The sequence below is a fragment of the Protopterus annectens genome, chromosome 13.part0, assembly GCF_019279795.1.
Source record: "Protopterus annectens isolate FY-2018-M chromosome 13.part0, PAN1.0, whole genome shotgun sequence".
NCBI lineage: Eukaryota > Metazoa > Chordata > Ceratodontiformes > Protopteridae > Protopterus > Protopterus annectens.
Window position 1 is genome coordinate 107,342,703 of NC_056747.1, and position 25,550 is coordinate 107,368,252.

The 25,550-nt window shown below is 41.3% G+C and overlaps 1 protein-coding gene across 1 annotated transcript in view; it reads left to right on the forward strand.

Annotated features, from left to right (window-relative positions):
• Positions 1-25,550, forward strand: part of LOC122787839 (dedicator of cytokinesis protein 7-like) — a 4,057,077-nt gene that overhangs the window by 84,082 nt on the left and 3,947,445 nt on the right. Inside the window, exon 3 of the mRNA XM_044054755.1 lies at positions 3,580-3,746. Coding sequence (XP_043910690.1) covers positions 3,580-3,746 — 167 coding nt within the window. The remainder of the gene's footprint in view (positions 1-3,579; positions 3,747-25,550) is intronic.

Genomic DNA, 25,550 nt, shown 5'->3' on the forward strand with positions numbered 1-25,550 from the left:
GTACACAAATGGCAGAGTGGGCATCAGCATGTCATGGGGAGGACATGTACACAGATGGCAATGTGGGCATCAGCATGTCGTGTGCACAGATGGCAGAGTGGACATCAGCATGTCATGGGGAGGATGTGTACATGGATGGCAGAGTGGGCATCAGCATGTCATGGGGAGGATGTGTACACAGATGGCAACGTGGGCTTCAGCATGTCATGGGAGGACGTAAACACAGATGGCAGCGGGGAGGACATGTATACAGATAGTAATGTGGGCATCGACATGTCATTGGGAAAACATGTACACAGATGGCAGAGTGGGCATCAGCATGTCAGGGAGGACATGTACAAAGATGGCAGCGTGGGCATCAGCATGTCATAGGGAGGACATGTCGACATGGCAGCGTGGGCGTCAGCATGTCATGAGTAGAATGTACACAGATGGCAGCGTGGGCATCAGCATGTCATGGGGAGGAAATGTCAACAGATGGCAGCGTGGGCGTCAGCATGTCATGAGTAGAATGCAACAAAAAGGCAGAAGAATGTTCCGTTTAAGCTTGCTCAGCAAAATCACAACAATAACTAAGAGATGAGTGATGCACCACATGCAGCTCTGAATAAATCGTTGAGATACGTTTTATGGTGTGGTGCATCGCTCATCTCTTAGTTATTATTATGAGTAGAATGCACACAGGTGGCAGCATGGGCATCAGCATGTCATGGGGAGGACATGTCAACAGATGGCAGGGTGGGTGTCAGCATGTCATGGGGAGGACATGTAGACAGGATGGCAGGGTGGACATCAGCATGTCATGGGGAGGAAGTGTACACAGATGGCAGTGTAGGCATCAGCATGTCATGGGAGGATGTGTACACACATGTAAAATGTTCTTTCCTGTCCCCCCAGTGGTGGTACTAATACTCTAGCAGCTCTAGCTTAATCAGTAGCCATGGTCCAGAGGTTGGCGAAGGAGAGGCACTGGCCCCAACAGAGGGTTATCCTGACCAAATAGGCCATAACAAAATCTAAAAAGAATCTCAGCAATGTGAGAAAGCAACAAAGATTTAGAAAGCAGGGAGTGCTAACCATAAACAACTGAAGTAAGTATAACATAATGCAGTAATAAGTTCTAATAAAGTCACTAAGTAAAATAATAGATTGACTTAATAAGTGAAAACTGAATTTCAAAGCAAGTGGATGATATCATGACATCCACCAATGAATGTAATGGTATCACTAATAAATGAGAGAGTTCTGTTATCAGCAAGGAAGAAGTGAGAGTGTATAGTGTGCCCATATGAGTTAGTGGTCTGTATTAATGTTTTTGTGTTCAGTAGAGGTAGTCACTTGATTGGCATTTGAAAAAAATATTGGGGCATGTTGATACTGTAATTCCTAAAAGAAACTATCAGAGTATGTCAATACTTTAACTCCCAAAGAAGAAAGAAAAGTGAAAAATTAGTCCAAAGAGAAAGATGAGAAAGAAAAGTGAAAACAATTATTATAAAATCTGCAAGAAGTTTACATTTCAGTTGCACACATCTTAAAACTGCTGTTGTTCATTCGTTCATAATAGTGGCACTATATAAAAAGTAATTATGCTGGTCTAAGTAGCTGAATCAGGCAGAACAGAAGTACAAATGACAATGAATTTCCAGATAAATCAACATACAAGAAGGAATGCTCACTAAAGGGACATTAATGTAAGTGGGCCTCCTCAAATCCAGTTGCACTAAATTGGACTGAAAACAAAATTAATTAAGTAAATAAATGCCTATAGTTCAGCATTTCAGATTTCAAGGAAGAAACATACCTCAGCACACTGCTGTCATAAGACCAGAGGGCAGGATTTTCCAGGAGCTCAGGTAACAGCTTTGTATCTCAAGCAGACTGAACAGCAGCAAAATTAAAAAAAAAATACCGCTGTCCTGGAAGCAGCCCAGTTAAAGAATCATTAAATAAACAAGTCCAACTATTACCAGTGCTATGGCTCATGGGTCCAGTAAGTGTAACAGCAGTATTGCTGTATGCCTCTGATACTGACCTCTGTGCCCGCAAGTGCAAACAAACTGTGTGCATAAGACAAATAAAATTTTAATTTTATGAACTTTAATATACTTTGTCTTATGAATGGGGTAATTTCCTTCTGTGTAAGGGTATATCAGAGATATTGCTTATAATTCATTAACGGCAGCAAGCAAAGTTTAAGGTAATTTTGAAATCATAGCTGTAAGGTAGCCAGAAAGAGTAATAGGTGCCCAAACTGATCCAATGATCCTGAAGTTATAAGCTGGGAAGGGGTCATGACCCAGGTAATTAGTCAGTGCTGAGAGATGGCGGAGAACAATAAAAAGAGGCTGTATTTAAATTATCCTTTTGTATCACTTGCAATAAATTTGGATACCTGGCTCTGGCAACTATGAAGGGTAAGACATGTATATATACTGCCATAGAGAAGGGAGAGTGAGGAGACATGTCACATTAAGCTGACAGCTAATTTGAAGTGGAAAAAGGTGTGCTCCATCTGTTGAAATGACTTCTGTCTGAAATAAATGACATCTGAGCAAAACAAACTCCATTCACAATGCAGCTGCACATTTTTAATAAAGGAAAATGTACCTCAAGTGCTTCTATACTAGAAATATCTTAATAATTGGTAATACCTGTTAAGTTCTTGAATTTTTTTACAAAAGGAACTCATGACCAGTTCAGCCAGGATTTCACAATCCATAGAAATGGCCATCATTAAGGACTAGAAGAATCATCACTGCTTGCATCTACTAAGAGGAAGCTATTGTTTTATAACATGGCTAGAGACTGTTTGAACTACAGGGTAACATACTGGAATTGTGCCAGCAGAGTGTGTAGGTCTGCAGTGAAAATGTAGGGCAAAACTATGCGGATGATATTTATTTTAATTTCTGTACTAAAACTGAACATCACTGAACTGGTCACCCATCAGTGACTTAAGCTGGGAAAAACTGGTACTAAATACTGAGGAAGATTGTAACGGTACAGCAGAGATACTGGACAGTCTTCTATAAAAAGGGAAGAGAGAGTAAATGTCAGTGCTGAGACACCTGTCAGTGTCTCTTGATAAGCTAGCATTGGTATGAGATGATCGTGTTACTTGTTCTGGGCTGGGTGGGGGATTATATACACATATTTATTTACATGCTCATTTTGCATTTGTGTAGTCCCAGTGGAACATGCAAGTTCCTTTAGTAATGGAGGCTTAGAATACAGGTAGGTTAGTGACTTGCTCATTCTCGGAAATATGAAGTGATGCAATTCAAATACTTGTGTCTAGCTTTGTAGTCCAACCCCTTAGCTACTGTGATGAAATGCTTTCTTTATTATTATATTTCTGGAAGACTGGAATAAGTTCTTACACTAGGAAATTTAAAATACGATATTGTTGTTTGAAAATGGAGGTTGTTGCTAGCCAGGTCACTAGTGAATTCTCTTGCGCTACCATAATTAAATAGTATGTTTGGAGTGTCTGGTTCCATGGCACTTTGCATGATTATTTTCTGTATAGGTAGTAACAAAAAAGTGTATCAGAACTCTTGCTGTTCTTGTTTGCAGAAAGGATTTTTTGAAGTTGTGGATCCCATTGACTTTGAAGAACAAATTGTTGGTCAAGAAGTTGACCCCAGCTTGAAGGTCTTGCATGATTTTCCTCCAGATGACATTGAGATTTCTGTCATTCCTAGACAGTTTCGAACAGTCACACCCTCTCTGCCAGAGAAAATGTAAGTAAATACAGAACTCTGTAATACGTAATATCGTTGGTACAGTGGAAAAATAGGTACTGCTCTGGCAAATGCAAATGAAATGCAAATCAATAAAACCACAGTGATTAGTACACATGGATGACTAATCCCCAGACCATTTAGGTTTGTTTAAGCATCCCTAGTGCTGCAGGTGGTGGCCATTGAGGGATGGCATGTGGCTAGTAGCTAAGTCTTCAGCCCTGTATTCTATGCAAGCTTGGTTTAATATCCCTAGTTTTGCAGGTGGTGACCAAGGAGGGACAAGAAGATGAGAGCCCTATCATGAATGAGGGAGATGGAGGGGAGTCCTAAGGCAAGGCCTCCAAATGGGTGAAGGCCAGTTAGTGCAGCTCCTATAAATTCAGATGAGACTCTGGGAATGTGTGCACATAAAGGAAAATGTAACAGCTAACATTTGATTGTTGTCTTTGCCTTTATAGCCAGTGTTCATGCCTGAAAAAGGTCATTGGACGAGTTCACTTACCAGTTTAACAAATGCTAAGTCAAAAATAAATGAACAAGTTTGCCAATACTGTTTGAAATTAACTGCACACTTTTACTTTCCACTATAGCAAACACTACATGTTTTCTGATCACCTAGGGGTATTAGATGCTAAAAAAGTGTCCCTAATGGATAATTGTCGTAATCTCCTGCTTACCCCTCTCTCTCATTCTTGCACTGCCTTAGGATAATAGGAGTTGGGAAGAGTGAATGTGGCTATAGAACATAGGGGCTTAATGCACACAAGGAAATGTGGGACAAAAGAAAGTTACAAGTGTAAAATTACATTGTTGCTATGGCATTAATAGCAACTACAACACATATCTTTAGATTCCACTTGCCAGTGTACTGTAGAGCAGAGGAGTTTCTGTTCATAACTTGTGTGTTTTATTATGGAATTTATCAAGTGTACTGTTTAAGAATATCTAACTAGCTTGTGATACAGTATGTTAACTAGTCTACTGGGACTGGCTGTGTCATTGATGTTGTTTGCAATAATAGCTTTTGATACTTAGAAACCGTGTGGAAGCCTGACATTCTGGTAATCAGTACTTGTCTGTTTTCTGTGCTGTTTGTGAGGATGCCACAGTGTCATATTTTTCAAAGTGTGTTTGTAAAATGTGCATTAGGCTTATTGCAATGAGCTGCATTTGATTTCCTATGTGGTGGTAAACTGACAGAAAGTCAAGTTTAGATGATGTGTCAGTAGTTTTAAATGATTTCATAATCAAAACTTGGAAGCGCTGTACTTCACCAAACACAGACTCACACACACACACAGACACACACACACACACACACACACACACACACACACACACACACACACACACACACACACACACACACACACACATTTCATTCTAGAGAAAAGCAAGGAAGCTATTCTGAGGAAAAGTATGCAAAAGAAGCTAGTGGAAATATCTTATGAGTTGTGTGTAATATTCATTGCTTGGTGATGATGCTTCATACATTTATAGGTTGGGAGAACAAGCTCATGTCCCATTGGCAGTCCAAGAACTTGATTCTTAAACCCAATGTTGGAATTTGGGAGCACCTATGTAATCCTTCCAGTTACTACTTAAAGGTATGACTTGCTGGGCTGTTGAGAGGGAGAGTTTTTCATAGCTGTGAGACTGGGATTTGGAGCTGTTAATGTTTCATGGTATAGCTGACAATTTTTTTCCTTTACTGATGCAGTTTCTTCTTGTGTTAAGGTTACAAGGGGTATTCTAAATAAAGGGTCCCAAAAAGTATGGAGTCCAGTGATACTCTGTATTGTCATGTATAGGTCTCTTCTAAAAGGACAAGATACAGAGATTAGAGATTTTCTCCTCCTTTATGATCCATTCCTCAAATAACTGGTGAGTTTCCCCTACTGACTACTCTACCCTACTCGGCCCACTTATTCCCTCTGAGTAAGACCACCAAGGTGGTCTCATCATCTGTAAGGAGGATTTTTTCAAGCCTGCCTGTATCAACCCTATACATGCTTATTAGCATTCATGTAGTTGACACTATAGGCCTTTATGATATAACACAGAGCTACACTTCAGATGAATCCCTTGAAGAAAAAGCACACCCAAGTTATCCCCAATCTACACAGGAGATTCTACTACTGAGTGTGCCCCAATCACTTCTTACCCCTTCTCTGAAGAAGGGATGCAAAAGACGGTTAGTCTCACCTTCTATTAATAACCTAACTCTAACTGACAACAACATCGCCATATACTTGCTTCTTCTCTCTCACACCGCAGTTTTTCTACCCTGCTGTTCATTCCTCATTGCTCAAATATTAACTACTTCAGCTTCACTGAATAATCCTCTTATTTTAAAGTGCTCACTATTTATTCATCATGGATTGCATTGTTTCTCTGAAACTGTTGCTTTATGTACATCTTGGATATTCTTCTTAACCTACTGTACATACCATTGTACCAGGGCTCCCAATATAAAGTGGAAGCTTGGGAAAGTCTCACCAGTTATCTCACCAGTGCCACTGGTATCCCTTGGACTGGTGAGCAGGTCCAGCACCACTATGCCAACTTGAAATGGAAGAAGTGGGAGCTCTTGGAACAGTGGGTCCAAGAAGCAAGAGAGAGGAAGGATGTCCCAGCAGTGTGTAAGCATTCATAGCAATAAATGTTTACCAAAATCCAGCCAGTGTATGTGATGGATAGGTATGCATAAATGTTTCTCTGTTTTCATTACAGCTGCAGCTGAGTGGGCTGTGAACCAGGAAGCCCATACTAGCAGGTTGCAAAGGATGCGTCCTGAGGCTAGTGAGTAACAATCCTGCTTGTAGTAGTCATACCAAATAAATATAAAGGAGTAAAATGTCACCTGGCAGTATAAAAAATGTGTATGGTTTGTACTGAATAAACCAGACAATATGACAGTAATATTCCCATATAGGTCATATTTAAATAAAAGTGTAACTGCCTGGCAATAAAGTTCTAAATTCCGGACTGGTTGTGTTTACTCTTGTATTGTATGGCCTGACATGTTGCATTCACCAAGATCTGATATCTGAATAGTAATGTTGTGTTAACCACTGTTTCCCACACTGTGCTACATAAAATATGTCTAGAATGTCTGCATAAGAATGTTGTAATTACAAGGTCAGATTGTACAACCAAGAGAGACTTAGACAGAAAACATTGAAGGAAGAGTCAGCAGTTTCTCAATAGCTTACTCTGATGATATACAAATTGTTGTATTTTTAGCAGACACAGACATGGTTTGAATCCTGGGAGTGGTAGTAAGCTGTATGCATACTTTTAACTATGATTTTGGGAATATGTGTAGAAACAGTCAGGTAGTGTTAACAAACATTCCCCCCAAAGGTCTTCCAGGTAAGAGAAGTAGAAAGTAGCTATAAGATGGTTGAATTATACACTGTGTGCAAACATACCACTGGAAAAACTAAGGCCATTGGGTATTATAATAATACCTGTAGAGTATTGATTAGAGCAATGATCATTAAAGTTGTGAGTACTGCAAGGACATACAAGTTGTTAATTGACATCTCCCCCCCCCCAACCATATCTGCAACAATAATCTAAACACACAAATCAATGGGTATGTTTTACACCAAATCTATGGCTGGGACATATGTCCTATTGTTCAACAAATATTGAAATGTGTTTCTATTAATATTCCATGTTAAAATACTATCATTGGTGGCTTGTTGCTATCAATGTAACCTGCATGCCATTGCAGTGGCCACTGTGGTTCCACATATGCATGTGTTCTGTTTGCAATGCAACTGTTCCAAATCTGTTGTTTTGGGTTAATGGGAATATCTATGCATGCTGCTATAATTAATCCTGGATTGTGCTGACTATTGCTAACCCACATATGTTCTAAACCTTCAACACCATAGCATGTTTGGGAAGGCCAGTCCCAGCAGACCCACCTCTCCCACCTCATCTGGCCATGGCACAGGGCCCCAGCAGTTCTGGGACCCACCGTGGGACCTCATCATCTGCTGGTCCTGCACCACCTTCAGGTGGAGCTGCCTCAGGGGATGGGGCTTGTCCCCCCCGGGAGCAGGCATGGACAGGATACTGTCACCCAAAGCCAGGTCCGGGGATTGGTGCATAGCGAGCTCCGAAAGGAGCTTGGAGATCTGCTATGCCAGTTTGAGGGCCACGTGGTGCAATTAGAGGGTTAGCCTGCCCCTCCTGCTCAGCCCACACCACAGCCACCTTCGGGGCCGTGAAGGTGCAGTAGTGACTACCCATGGGTGGGGACCTCAGTCCCACTGTTTCCATTTGGGGGCTCATGAGCTTCTGATTTCCAAACACCCCTCTTTGTCCAAGGTGTGCACCCCCCACATGTGTCATATACTGCCCCTGTATGCTGTCTTGTCTGTCTTGTCTTTCTTCCTACCCAACCTACCTCCCCAAATATACTTACTATCCTTCCCCAACATCCCACTCTCACCTCTAAAAAAAAGGGCAATCTGTTCCCCAAAAAAAATGTTGCCCCATACATAGCTGTCCATTTCACACACATGTCCACTGGACTCATGTAATCTGGTCTAATTGACTTCACAACACATTATTGTTGTCCTCACCCCTCTCTCAGGGGTTTGAATGTCCAAATATGCCTCCAAATTCTGTATATATGCACAGATGTTGCTACAGAAGAAATGGACAGCTATCCTGCACATCCCTGGCTATTTTCCCTATTGTCTTTCCCTCTGCATGCCCCCTTTTTCTCCACTTTCCTATCACCCCTTTTTTCTTTTCTTTTAAATAAATTTGCATGGGGATAAGTGGGAGTAAGCACTTTTATGCAGTAGTAAGCGGGATTAAACCTGTTAGCGTGGCGCTAAGCAATGCCTACAAAGATTAAGCACTTTTAAGGCCGTCTGTAAGCATATTTAACCAGAAGTTAGCATTGCTTACCATTGTGCAAACCTGCTTAAAAGTGCCTTAATCACTCTGTATCCAACAGCCCTTGTTCTGCCCAGCAACAAAATAATCAGCCCTTCCAAAACTTGAACCCAGGACCCTGCACACCATAGCCACAGCAATTTACCACTAAGCCATCTCAGCTGTACATATGTCTGATGTTTTTACCAACATATCATGCAGCACAGTCATTCAACAGTAGGGAAAATATATTTATATATGTATATGTATGTGTGTGTGTGTGTGTGTGTGTGTGTGTGTGTATATATATATATATATATATATATATATATATATATATATATATATATATATATATATATATATATATATATATATATATATATATATATGGTTTACTATCATAATTTCGAATGACACTCAGTCGACCGCACTATGTTTGACAAAGGAAAGTCAAACACTGTAATGCCGAACTTCAAAAGCAAGCCTAGGAATGGGTTTTAACATGGGTCGAGATAGGGGTTCACTGCTATTGCCGAAGTACAAACCTCGCCCCTATCTCGACCCATGTTAAAACCTGTTCCTAGGCTTGCTTTTGAAGTTCGACATTGCCTTGCTCGACTTTCCGTTGTCAAACATAGTGTGGTCGACCGAGTGTCATTCGAAATTATGATAGCAAACCTATACACACACACACATATATATATATATATATATATATATATATGTATATATATATATATATATATATATATATATATACACATATGCATCCCCACTTCTAACATAACATCCACATTCTCACTACAACCAGTTCCAACTGATACTATCAAAAAACTCTTAAAAAAACTAAAGCCCACTACACTAGCTGCCGATTGTCTACCCACAGAATACTTAAAGCTAACAGCAGATGTCATAGCATACTCTATATCTATACTAATCAAGAGATCAATAGCTGAACACCAGGTCCCTTCTATCTGGAAAACCGCATATATCATTCCCCTTCATAAAGGTGGCCCATCAACTGAGCTAAATAACTACAGACCAGTTTCAATATTAACACCTCTCTCAAAAATTCTAGAAAGACTTATTCATAGACAGGTAACTGACTACCTACTAAATAACAAACTTCTACCCAATGCCCAGCATGGTTTTAGTCCATTCCATAGCACAAATACTACTCTATTGTCTTTTACTAACATCATTAATCTCCACAGGAGCAGTAATCACTTTGCATCTTCCGTCTTCTTAGACCTGTCAAAAGCTTTTGATATGGTCTCCCATACCCACCTTCTCAGCACCCTCTCAGACCTCCATTTTTGTAATTCCACCATTGCATGGTTCCAAGATTACCTCACAGGGCGTCAACAAGCTGTCTCATGGCAACAGACCCTTTCACCCTTATTACCAGTTGAACTTGGAGTCCCCCAAGGTTCCATTCTAGGCCCACTTCTATTCTCTATATTTACTAACAATCTCCACCTTGCAACCACTCATGCATCTCTCATCCATTATGCAGACGATTCGACTGTGATATGCTCTGCACCCTCCCTACTAGAACTTCAATCACTTACCCACAAAGCCTTTCAGGAAATAGAGACCTGGCTAACTCAAAGTCTTTCGGCTTTTCCCAGTTAGGGGTTGCCACAACGGAACTCCGGCCCACTCATGATTGGCAGCGGATTTTACGGTGCTTAGTTGCCAGCCTGATACCCAGCCTTCAACGAAGGGACGGCCATTCACGCTCACACCTACCTGCATGTCTTTACCGTCACTCGACCATGGGGATGACATGCAGACTCCACACAGAAGGCATTCCAGCCGAGAATCGAATGGGAGAACCTTTTGCTGTAAGGCGACAACACTAACCGCTGCACCACCGCGTGCTAACTTAATCTTAAATCCCCAAAAAAGCAAACTATTAATATTCTCACCTAACAAAACTCCACCCTCCCCTAACACTTTCCACATTACCTCCAATAACAAAACCTGCATAACTCCCTCTCAGCACACAAAACTATTAGGAATTGAAATTGACCATAAACTCAGATTTGATATTTACATATCTCAGACAGTTAAAAAGGTACACAAAAAAACTTGGTACCTTACATAGGAACAAACACTTTTTCACAAATAATACCAGAATAGCCAATGCCCAAACTCATCTACTCTCTGCCTTACTATATGCAGCACCCATTCATACTAACCTCAAGAAATCTGAATTGCAAAAACTGGAAATCTGCTTCAATAAAATAGCAAGATTCACCATTAATTCTTCAGCTAGAACTCATCACTGCCTTGCACTCAAGCAACTCAATTGGTTATAATTTCCACAACTCCTATGCTATATACAACTTTCTATGGCCCTCAAAATCCTCTCAGAGCCTGGTAAAATACCCTCCCTACAAACTCTTCTACAACCCCATGCTACTACGAGATCCCGCCGATCCTCCAACAAAAAACAAGTACAAACTCATATAGCCAAAAATCAAGCAGCTGTGTCCCTCTACTCAAACTATATAGGTAAACTCTGGAATGCCCTACCATCTAATCTTACCTCCACATCATCTCTAGCAATGTTTAAGTCATTCCTAAGAAGCTATCTACTTAGCAAATGGATCTGCCTATGCACAACCCCTGGCTGATAACTAACTCTCCATCTCCACATGCTCCTCTCCAATTCGACTGCTACTGTACTTCTACTTTACTTCTTATCACAAATCTCAAGCTTGCATTATCCTAGAATTAAAAGAAAGTAAAATGCTATGATTATCCTTCATTGTATAAAGTACATTTATCTAACTGATCAGAATTTCTCTGTTAAGCATCTCTAAAACTCATTATAAATGTTATCATAGTTGTATAGATATTTGTTTTTTGTCTGTAATGCACTGTTGTATCAGGAGCTTTTCTCCTCAGGCCTCCACTGAAAAAGGACATGTCCAGTCAGACTTTCCCAATAAACAAATGTAAAATAAATAAATTAATTAAAAAAAAAAAAAAATATATATATATATATATATATATATATATATATATATATAGATATGTGTGTGTGTGTATATATATATATATATATATATATATATATATATATATATATACATACATACATATACACTCAAACACACACACACACACACACACATCTATAATCTATCTGCCTGGGACGACATGGTCGACAGACCACAATGCTTTGCTAGAGATGGCCTGCACCTGTCACCTCTGAGATTCTGGATACTGGCTAAAACTCTTGCTGCCCTTTTCGTGTCTTTTTTAGGCAAGGTTCAAGTGACAAATTCACCACCTTAACAGGAACACGCAAACAAAAACAGAGGTTAATGCTACTCAATGCTAGAAGTCTAAATCTCAAAATGCACTCACTCGAGGCACACCTTAAAATGGAGAACATCAATATCTGTGCAGTGACTGAGACCTGGTTCAAGGCTCTAGAGAGCACCCCTGCTTACCAGGCTATAACTCATACCACACGTTTTGGCCATCTAACCTGGACCAGAACACCAAAGGTAGAGGTGTGTCCATATACAGTAAGGATATCCACACCTCCAGGCTAGATACGCAGCATAATTCATCCAAGGTTCTCTAAATGCAACTAACTCTGGGCAAAACTGAAATCCAAATTGTAGCTTGCTACAGATCCCCCACCATGCCCCAGGTTTTCCACTCCTCTTTTCTTGATATACTGGAAAATATTAGGGTTCAACCAAGCCCCCTAATAATGGGTGATTTCAACTACCCCACCATTAACTGGGAAAACTATTCATGTACCAACTCCTTCGCTCAACGCTTTCTGGAATTCATAAATTCCAGTGCCGTGGATCAACTTATCCACACTGCCACCAGGGGCAACAATATCCTAGACCTAGTCATTACCAACATGAGTGACCGGTGTTCCACACCTGAAGTCAACTCCTCATTAATCAGATCCGACCACAAGCTAATCACCCTAGATATCTGCATCCCACCCACATCCACCATTAAGGAAACCACAGTAAAAAAATTCTCCAAAGCAAACTTCATGCTTCTTAAGACAGAAGTAGTGAACTTCATGACACCCATGCAGATGGACAGTACAGTTATGACTGCTGAATCCTACACAAATGCACTCTATAAGCACTTACACGAGTGCATGGATTGTGCTATCCCAAACAGAACCAAGATGCTATCCTCCAAAAAAGGAAGTCAATCTGGTGGTCCCCTGCCATAAATAAACTGTACAACAGAAGAAAGAAACTGTTGCAAAAGAGAGTAGAATCCCATGAGTGGAGGAGCTCCCTGGTCAACCTCAGTAAGAGGCTGAGATCCCCTATAAAGTCCTCCAAAGCTAGCTATGAAAACAAAATCGCCACTGATTCTAAGGGCAACCAGAAACCATTATATAGCTATGTCAAGAATCGCAATGGCAACACCCAGATCTGCTCTGAGTTACAGCACAATGGCATGAAAATTACAGAACCAACTGATATTGCCAACATCCTGGCAAATAGGTTCAGTGCTAACTTTACCTCCCTCTCACCTCCTAAAGGGCCCACATCTATACATGAAGAATGCATAGTCCCTGTAATCGCATCAATGCAGGTAAAAGCTGTACTCTCTAAAACCAAAAATACAGCATCCTTGGGATTGGACAACATCCCAGGCTGCATTTTACATGAACTTCAGAATGAACTGGCTCCCCACCTAAGCACCATGCTCAATCATAGTCTCACGTCAGGCTTTGTGTCCACTGAGTGGTGCACAGCAACAGTTATCCCACTCCACAAAGGGGGAGCCACCACTGATCCTGGGAACTATCGCCCTATTAGCCTGACAGGTCTGGTCTGCAAGGCCATGGAACATATCATCATGGAATTCATAAACAAAGACATTGGTAACCTCCAAACTCTGGACCCCACCCAGTTTGGGTTTGTGAAAGGCAGATCATGTCTTCTGAACCTGATCGACTTATTTGAGGCAGTCACCAAAGCCGTAGATGAGGGTAGGGTGGTTCACACAGCATATCTTGACCTCACCAAGGCTTTCGACACCATCCCTCATTCTGGAATCATAGCTAAACTAGGTATAAATCCCTACGTTACAAGATGGGTTGCCAACTGGCTCACTGACAGAACCCACACTGTAAAGGTTGCAGACTCCAAATCTGACTTCAAACCAGTGACAAGTGTAGTACCACAGGGTTCAGTCCTGTGACCTCTTCTGTTTGGTATCTACTTCTCTGAAGTACAGGCTAACACAGAAGTCCACTGGCTAATGAAGTTTGCAGATGACTGCAAACTAGGAGCCATAGTTGAGTCCCCAAATGATGTGGACATCCTGCAGAAGGGCCTCACTGATACAGATGCCTGGTGTCAGAGGCATGGCCTCAAGCTCAATGCCAAAAAGTGCATTGTCATCCCCTTTGGTAAAAACCTCTGTACCCATAAACTACCACATAAACAGCAGTCTGCTTAATGCCGAATGTGTGATAAGAGACCTTAGGACCCAGGTGGACAGTAGTCTCTCCTTTGATAATCACATCACCACTGTAGTCAGAAAATCATTCAATGTGGCACACCTCATCACAAAGGAGTTCTCATCCAGGAAAAAAATTGGTCATTGTTCCCCTGTGCTTGGCCCTCATTAGGCCCATTATAGAGTACAATGCCCCTTTTTGAATGTACCTCACAAAACATCTGCAGCAGCTGGAAAGGCCACAGAAATACCTTACAAAGAGGATTACTGGCCTCAAACAGATTCCCTACACTGACCGTCTCAAAAAACTCCAGCTTTACTCTGTAGCATATCACTTACTCAGAGGAGATCTCTGCCTAACATATAAAGCTATGTTAAACCCAGAGCTTTTGGACATGCTACACCTAAAGAAATCCCAATCTCTCTGAGCTACATGCTCTAGGGAACTAAACCTTGTCACCACAATAAACCGGACCTGCTGGAGAAATAAATTCCTGTCCATGAGACTTCCTATACTGTGGAACAAGCTACCCATCTATGTCAAGCAAAGTTCCTCATTAGCACTCTTCAAGAAAAATCTTGATGAGTGGATGGGAAATAGGAAATACACCCTGGCGATCACTTCTGTGGCTCTGCTTGACAGAGGCACAGGAAATTAACTTTCTTGGGTGGCATAAGCTAGGGAACCTTGTTGGCTAGGCTTACTTAGGCCCATGGGTCGATAGCCTAGTACCTACATATGAACCTACACACACACACACACACACACACATATATATATATATATATATATATATATATATATATATATATATATATATATATATATATATATGTGTATATATATATATATATATATATATATATATATATATATATATATATATATATATATATGTATGTATGTATATGTGTGTGTGTATATATATATATATATATATATATATATATATATATATATATATATATATATATATATGTATCCTACCCCCACTGCACGGGTAACCACCATGAAATGCCCTTCCAAGCTAACTATGTTCTCATGAAAGCAGGTTGGTAACCTCATGTCAGACATGCAAATGTAGACTAGTTGCATGCCAGCTGAATCAAACAACAATGCACTATGAACACGTATGTAAATTCATGGATACTGCAATGCCTAATACAACCATGACCCTCACCTTCAAAAAAAGGAAGCTGATCTGGTGGTTTCCTGCCATAAATAAACTGTACAAAAGAAGGAGGGAACTGATCTGGAATGAGGTGAAGTCCCAAGATAGGAAATAAACTCCTTTCAGCCTCAATGAATAGTTGAGATCCCTCATCAAATACTACAAAGTTAGCTGTGAGAACAGACTTGAAGCACATAGTAAAGACAACCACAAGGCCTCATACAGTTATGTAAAGAATCTCCATGACAATACCAAGAATTGTTCTGAGCGACTAGACAGTGGTACCTCCCAGACTGAGCCAACAAATAATGCCAATATACTGGCTGGCATCTAGAGTGCAATCAGTACCCTCACTCCCCTCTCCCAAAGGACAAATCACAATACCAGTACACTGCCAGGCACCCAGTATTACTGCAGCACAGGTTACAACAGTACTGTCCAAGGCCAAGAATACAGCCTCTATGGGACCTGAGAATAACCCTGGCTGTTTTCTACATGAACCACAGAGTGACCTGGCACCTTACCTGTGTGGCCTGTTCAAGCACAGCCTCACCTCAGGCTTTGTCCCTACTGAATTGTGCACTGCTGCAGTCACCCCACCCCACAAATGAGGTGTAACTACAGACCCTGGGAAATACTGCCCCAACTGCCTGACAAGTCTGTTATGTGAAGCTTTGGAATGCATCATCACACACCTAATAAGCAAGGATATGGGAATCTGCAGACTCAGGATCCCATACAGCTTACCTTTGTGATGGGTAGGTCATATCTGCTCATTCAACCTGTTCAACCTCTTGTTGTCAGTCACCTGAGCTGTGGATGAAGGGAAGGTGACATATACAGCCTACATTGATCTTGCCAAAGCCTTTGATAACATTCCCGACTCACTAAACTCGAGATCAACCCCTATATCGCTAGGTGAGAACAGATGCATAAACTCAGGAGTAGATTGGACATACTGCTGTCATACATTGAGAGAGTTGCAGATGTCAGTGGTTTTGTTGTAACATCCTTTATGAGGAATATGATGTCATTACCAATAGATGTATTTACTGACTGCATTCCCCAGAGTCCACAACTGATTTACCAAGGATACCAACTGTCTGGTGAACACACAAAGATGGCAGGCAAACATGTGGCCAGTCTGTGGACACCGTGCCAGTGGAGAGGTATGTCAGAGACATATCACTGTGAGTCATGATGTCACACACTAAATGCATGTCCACACAAACCCTGTCAATCTATCAATCCACCATGTGTATAACATCACTGATGACATAGAATCTATTCACAAATCTGGGGATATGTCCCCCATGTTGGTTGGCTGTCTCCACATGCCATGTCCTCTGATGTATTGCCACCCACAGTATGTGAATCTGTAGGCCACCACCTCTGTAATGTCCCTCACACAGGCAAGGAAATGAGCCAGGGCCCACATTAAGGAATGTCCCATATGTTGGAACTTGCAGCAGTGTCCAGGCCCACATCACAATACAATGTGTGCACCTAAATAGTGGCATGGCCATAGCAATACCAGACATCTGCACATCTGTACAGAGGACAGACAGAAAGCAGATAGCCTACAGGTTATGCATTAGGATGAATGTATTGAAAGATACATCTCTGAAACTGAAAGGTATGACATTACTACATGACAGCATTCCTCAATGACATGTCCAAAGAACATAGTAGTCTACAGTTAATATCAACATATCAGATCAATATCCAGTAGGAGATGCCTATAAACATGCAGCTCAAACACCTAGAACAAGATACTCAGTACTCAGAGTCCAGTTTTGCTTGCAGGGGTGTATGGTTCCAGTAGTACAAACTCGCAATCTACTCTTACTTGAAAAATCACTGTTAAAAGTACTAATGTAATGATACCATATGAGTTAAACTGTTTCTGGCAACCAGTGCACAGTAGCTGGTGTAACATGCAAATATGACTGCATATAACTTGAGATACTACCCATGTATGAAATAAATAACAAAAGAACAGATTGTGGTACTACCCATGTATTTCCAGGTGTCCCATACAGTATACTCACACCCCTTGCTACTGTAAAGACAGCATATAGAAATATATTATGTAGAGGGAATTTAATACACTTATTAAAGATGTCATTACCCTGCTATTTTATCAGACTGGAATATGATCACTGGTTACCAAGGCAAAGCTATGCTTAGGAGGTGTAACCATTGCTTAAATGTAAATGCTAAGCATATTTGCTTACTGGTAAGTGAAGCCTACACGTTGTGAGTGTCTATTGATTTAACTGTATGTTAGCAACGCTTACCATTGGGCACACCCACGCAAACCCACTCAAAGCTGCTCAAAACTGCCTTAAGTACTCTGTATCCAGCAATCCTTGTTCTGCATAGCAACAAAATAAACAGCGCTTGCAGGTCTTGATCCCGGGACCTTGCACGCCATAGCCTGTGCAATTTACCAGTAAGCCACCTCACTGTATAGTTTGAGGGCATTGTCTCAAACACACCCTTCTTTATAGCCAGTTTACAATAGGGAAGAGATAAGTGTGCAATTAGGAAGGATTGGTATCTATAAATATATATATTTGAATAGAAACATACATAGAGTTAGAGGGAAATATGTTGGGAGATCCATATATGTGTACAACAATATATAGATATGTTAATAAATACTGAGGTGTACATATCCAATATATACACATATATATATATATATATATGTATATATATATATATATATATATATCTATATATATAAATATATATATATATATATATATATATATATATATATATATATATATATATATATATATATATATATAAATATATATATATATGTATATACACACACACACACACACACACACACATATATATATATATATATATATATATATATATATATATGTATATATATATATATATATATATATGATATGTATATATATATATATATGTGTATATATATATATATATATATATATATGTGTATATATATATATATATATATATATATATATATATATATATATATATATATATATATATATATACACACACACATACACATACATGCAAACATATATACATATACATACATATACAGATATATATATATAAATATGTCTCAAAATGTCCATACAAGCATTTGCTGCTGATAGACCAGCCGCAACTGGGGCAGCATGCATATTTGGATACAAAAGCAGCCATGACACTCACATCTGCCCCCCCCCCCCCACAGTCCAAATAAATGAGTGAACAGTACACTGTTACAAAATCATGATAGGCCATACACAATGGTCAGACATACAACAGTCTCTTAGCAAAACAAATAAAATGTCTGAACATAGCAAAGAAAAATACAACCAGCCAGTAAGTCACACATGTTTATTGTACTCTGATGTCTTGGCCAAAACCTTCAAGGAGTAAACATCACCAGAAATACATGCCTTAATCCCAAGAGACAATTAACACCTAATTACATAATTGAATACACAGTCTCCAATTATACTCGCCATTTAACCCCTATGGGATAAAGTATCACAGTTAATATTAATACATTGAAGTCTGTACATAACAATTGTCCTTTTATGAATGTTTTATGACAATGAGGAACAGATGTTTTCAGAAACAGTACCTTGAGATCCACTACTGTCCTCATGGTGTGATTTATTCAAATGTACAGCTACATAACTGACATATTTCTTATCAGTAATACGTCTGACATGATCTAACAGCCTAGTTTTGAAACGTGTTACTGTCCCCCACATAAAATATGTTACAAGGCCATCTAAGAGAAAGTTGCTGGTGTTACAGGGTTTGTTGTAACATACCTTTTCTGAGGGATATAAAGTCAGAAAAATAGAAGGATGTTACCATCTACATAATGCAATCACCGGATTATGCTACTGATTTGCCAAGGACAACACCTGTCTGAGGAACAGCCCATACATAACAGGCTAACCTGTGGCCATTATATGGATGGCCCTACAGTTGAGAGCAATGCAGAGACAGAACTTTGTCAGACTAAAACCCATGCAGAAGTAGCATGTGCAGACAAACCCTGTTAAACTAGCAGTATTCCAAATGTATAACAGCAATACTCACATTCTGCTCCTTAGTCCTGAACCTTCACCACCATTTAGTTGGCTTGTCTCCACAAGTGTTGTTGTAAGAGGTAATAGCCCACACAACTCCAGGATGTCTGCCTCACAAGTAAGGGAAGGGGCCAACACCCACATGGAGTACTCATTTATAGGAGTGTGTTGCCATGACATTGGCTGTTGGAAGAACTACACAGCTGCTCTGCATGCCATCAGCAAGTGGGGAACCCCAGTAGGTGCACAGACCATCACCTGGTCATGAGCATCTCCTACAAAAGCCATGCTGCCACCTATTCAGACCAGCTCTATCCATGTAGTGCACAGAAAGAGAGAGAAATAAATGAGACATAAAGTGGAAAAGAAAAGAAAGAAAAAAGGTAAGTGGAACATGTAAGCAAGTAATTGAATGTAGTACTTGGTCTGTAATAATGGGTAATATGGTTTGTAGGAATATATGTCCAAACAAGACATGCTGTACTAATGTCCTGCTAAACAGCTGCTATAGCCATAGCATCTGGCCCTCTCTGCAATGGGAGATATCACAGACATACCTCTCAACTGTACAGCTCCTCACAGAATGTCCACATTTTACCTTCATGTATTTTTGTCTCTTCCTCCTAAGATTTGTACTTTACTGGCAAATAGGTGAGGTTTGAAGTCATCAGGTAATGACAAACACTAGCGTTTGAGACTTCACATCCTTAAGAATATTCACTGTAATGCTAAATGTATCATTTTACGAACTTTCTATGTTTGTAGCAGGTATATTTAAAGTCTGTCCCTATTTATCCCTCCATCATTTTAGGCATTGTTCAGATGTGATGCTGTGAGAGGTTGTGAGGTGCGAACACAGGTCATGAGCCTAACTCACCTGTGAAAGGACAGCTCATATATGACAATAGCAGGGGTGTCTGTCAAACAGTTGCGACTGTGCCACTGCTAGACCACTTAATGGGATGTTTTCCATAACCATGTTACCTGTGATTATGAGTATAATACATGTTTGCCTTGCAAAGCTAAGACACCTCTAGAGGGTGTGTGCATAGTAGAGTACTGTTGCAGATGTGTGTTGAACTGCATGTGATATATTGACTTAAAAACATTCAACTGTACAGTGTTTTGGTGGGCAGTAAGAACATTTGTGACTGATATATGTAGTCACATACACATATTCCTGTGTTATGTCACCCAAACCATTGACAGGTCTGTGAGCAATGGCATTGTAATAGGTCGCACTACAGGTGGGCATTGTTCATTGTTATAAAATGAGTTATTGTGATGTCATGCTCCAATTGCACAAATACCAGGCAGTGTATCAGGAATGTGCAGCCTTTATAAACACTGTAGCTATATGGACACAGCTGTACCTGACCTGCATATCCAGCCTCCACCAAGGTAGAGTAATCCCCTTTGGTGGACAGCAGCAGTACACAAATCACATATTAGGTTGCTACATTGGCTGGACAGGATCACATAGGTGCAGGCAACAACTTTTAAGCAAGTCCACCTATATCTGAGCAAGAAGGTAAGTTCACAGGTGATGTCCTATAAGGCTGACTATGACTATGAATTGGACATATCCACACCACCAAGGACAATTGCAAACATGTCTCCACATAAGTTGTAAGTCTCAGATGAAACAACACAATTCACCCTGTACTGGCGGTAAAGAACACCTCATACACACATGCTGTGGATATAGGCAACATGCATCACACAGGTTAGATGGGTACATTGCCACCTTTTACACCCCTGTCGTACATGGAGATATGCACATCAACCATATTCCTTCCCACAGCAGTGGTGAGCATGTACATATTGCCTACTGATGGCAACAACAGCATATCTCCATGGGGCATACTAACATCAGTGGCTGCCTCCTACATGAACTCAGGCATGTGCTCACAGCTCCATCACACACCACAGTCAAACACAGACATGCCACCATACACACACACCATCCACATGGAAGATGACCACTGTCAACCCTCTGCACAGAAATTAATGGAGGATAGAGGATTATGCAATCAAGGAGGGAATAAGATAGCTCAGGGACAGGTGTGTAATGCAAGCTGCTATAGCCATGATAGCCTGGAGGTTTCCGGGGTACTCTGGATTATTTGCAAGTAATGTCCACTGTCGATTTGCAGTTTGACAACTGTATGAGGTCTTGTGACCTTTTCCTGTTCATGTCTTCCAGGTAACATGCACAGTGCTTGCCTACCAGCATTCACTGTTTGGGGAAACAGACATCATCACCCAGTATATGATTGGACATTATTACCTGTCATGTGGACGGAGAGCAGAAGATGTGCTTGACAACCGTATGAGGTCTTGTGACCTTTTCCTGTTCATGTCTTCCAGGTAACATGCACAGTGCTTGCCTACCAGCATTCACTGTTGGGGAAACAGACATCATCACCCGGTATATGATTGGACATTATTACCTGTCATGTGGACGGAGAGCAGAAGATGTGCTTGAGAGGACTGCCCTGTGGAACAGTGTGGTCCACAGGGTAAATGATGCCAGACTGCACAGTAGAGCTTTCATGCATGTGCAGCATCGGGCCAACAACCTCAAATGCCATGCCCATCAATGGGCTGCTGCTGTAGCAAGGGACCAGCTAGACACAGGTGGGGGCCCAGTCATCCAGCCCCCACTGACACCCACCTAGGAGCTCCTTACCACACTTGGGCCACACGCTGAATGCACAAGTCATGACACTGAGGGAAGCCTTGTAGAGGTGGGTTACACACACACACACACACACACACACACACACACACACACACACACACACACACACACACACACACACACACACACACACACTCTCTCTCTATGAGGAATGTGCAGGTAAAGACCCAGTGGGGATTAGTACACTAATGTATTAGACATACATGTATCTGTAGTGTATCTACATGCATGTGTCAGGTCCGACTGCAGTTGTGGATGGGGTTTTCTAATGCACAGAGATGCACATCTATGGTGAGGATGGGACATTGTGTATTATTGCTGTTAGTACTGTAGATGTGCAGACATGCTGCATCCATCCTATAACAAGGCCACATGTGCATCTGCTGACAATAACCCCCTCTCACAACTACTTAGGACCCTCTGGTCTGCATATGGGACAGCAGCCTGAAGCTAGTGGGCATTACATTGTTCTGTTGTTGCCTGGCAATACTCCAGGCATGTGAAGCGCATGCAATTTACCATGCACAGAACCATCAGTAATAGTTATATTGCTTTATGTAATAGCTATATTGCTTATTCTGCATGTTCTCTTGTGCTGGGGTTAACTGTATTGCATCACAGTGGTCACCGCTGGGGCCTATATGACATGAATTCAGCATTCCTGTAGCATACCTCACCACTTGTCAGTGACAAGATGTCTGGACAGAGGCCACCAAATTGTGCTGGACAAATGTCCTAAGGTAAAGTCATGCATGACATATTACTGTTATACAGTGGATATATATTGTGTACACACCCCTCTTAAAGTGCAAGGTGTTCTTGTTACATACCAATCCCCACCTCTTCCAGCCTTTAATGTGACCCATAACAGGTACAGTTCACTTGTAAAACCAAGCATCTGTACTCATGTATTGCACCTACAAGGCAGGCCACCTATGAGGGTGGCAGATGTTTTTTCAGCATGATGTTTCAGTCAGGTATGATACCTCATGCTGCCATATGTGTCAGTACACTCACTGTGGCCTATTTGGCTATAATATCACATACAGGGGGATTGTTAAGGCACACATACCACTTCCGACCACGTATAGGTTTCAAACGTATGGATATTCCAGACACATCTGTACAGTGGACTGTACAATGGTTTAACCTGCAGCATGTGAGGCATATGCTGTCAGCACACTGTATAAAGTAATGGCAGTGGGAGGTGGTCACCAGCTGTGTATGGTATACACATCAAAATGGTATAAGCCATGCATAATATGATCCACACACACACACACACACACACACACACACACACACACACACACACACACACACACATTTGCCAGCTTTAGGATTAGAACTCCTACCTATCTAGGTATTCCTACTCTAGTGCTGCACAGTTATCAGATGCACCACAGAGCTTATACATTTCCACCTTTCCCAAAGGTACGAAGTGTAAACAGTAGTACACAGGTCAAAAATGGAATGAACCAGAGAGTACATGATACACACACACACACACACACACACACACACACACTTGCCAGTATTGGGATTAGAACTCTTGCCTAACTAGGTGTTTCTACTTTAATGCTACTCAGTTATGAAATGTGCCACAGAGCTTATACATTTCCAACTCAAACAAAGGTACTTCTGAGGTGGATGACATCAACAGGTCTACTAAGCTGGAGTGAAGGGAAGTATAAAGGGCAGTACACAGGTCAGAAATGGTATGAGCCAGATAGTACATGATTCACACACACACACACACACACACACACACACACACACACACACACACACACACACACACACACACACACACACACACCTGCCAGTATTGGGATTAGAACTCCTACCTATCTAGGTATGTCTACTATAGTGTTATGTAGTTACTGCATGCGCTACAGAGCTTACTGAACTTTCCCATGGCCAAAGCTGCTGATAACTGCGCAGCTGTGGTAAAGTATTACAGGTGGCAGACAGTCTGCCTTCTGTTTCACCCATACATCATGCTAGTTCTTTCTGTCTTGCACTTAATTAGCATTATGGCTTGGCACTTCACCAGGTTATTATATCATGAAGTGTGGCACACCTGTGAGCCATCAGCAGTACTCATTCATCACAGATGTCATCCCAGTACATACTAGTTATGTCCACCCTTCCTGGCATGTTTGAAGGGCATTTATCTGTGCTTTCACCCATTGACCTGGTGCGCATGTTCATTCTGGGGCGCGGTTACAACTGTCACATGTACATAGACAACCCTCCCCTCTAAATTCCAAACACTCCGACCTGTGAGGGTTACCAATATATCACCCAATGTGGATATATGCACTCTCCAGCAAATAATGGACTAGCAGGTCAAGAGGGATAAGATCAACACCTGCACCACACCATGTGGAACACGTAGCTCACCATGACACCCACTTTGACAGCCATGACATGCAGTGAAAAGCCACAAACTCACCGTCCCAGAGGCACTCAATGGACATCTACCCAAACAGCTCAGACCAGCAAGGCAGACACCCACTCAGACACCATGACATGGCACATGCCAAGGGACACATATTTAACCTACACAGTGTGCCCCCAACCTAAACTGCTAACGCTATTCACCTTGCACAATACAGTGATCATGGGTAACTCAGTGCTGAGGCACACACATCCCACTCACTGGGTTGAATATATATGTAGCAGGTAACAGCCAGATATCAATCACATGCCAGCATCTAACACATGACACAGCCAGTTATGTCACTCCACAACAACTACGAGTATCACTCTGTATCCATGATGGTGTAAATTCGGACACACCACCCCAGATTACATGACAGGAGACATGGTTGAACTCTTTGATTATGTGGTTCAGGCTGGTGTGACAGTAGTCCTGGGCAATATACCGCTGTCACTCAGAATGCTGCTGCGGTACTATCAACAGATGGTTGACTGCAACATTGGCTTATGTGTTATGTGTCATTCTCAGGGGATCCAGGACCTCTCTGCCTGGGATGGCATAATTGCCAAAATCCAGTGACTTGCCACAGATGTCCTACATCTGTTACTACTGGGTTGCCAGGTACTGGCTACATGTCTTGCCACCCCTATTGTGCCTTGGCAGTGTTCCTAATTGTTATTACCACCATAACAGCTACACATGTATGCAATCTGAGGGTCATGCTTCTCAACAGTGGGCATCTAACTGTCAGGATGCAGTCACTCATAGCAGTTGTTGGAATGGAGGACACGTCTGCTGTAATGGAGAGGTGGTTCACAGCAGCAGACCTGCAGTATCAGGCTATGATGCATTCCACAGCTGTCAGCCCCCAAACATGGACCACACCACACCTCCACAGGTGGTGTCTCCATATTCATTATAGACAGGAACAGCTCCAAACTAGCATCCCATCATAATGCATTGGAGATACTTCCAGTACAACTGCCTTGGGGTAATGGTGCTATCCAGACC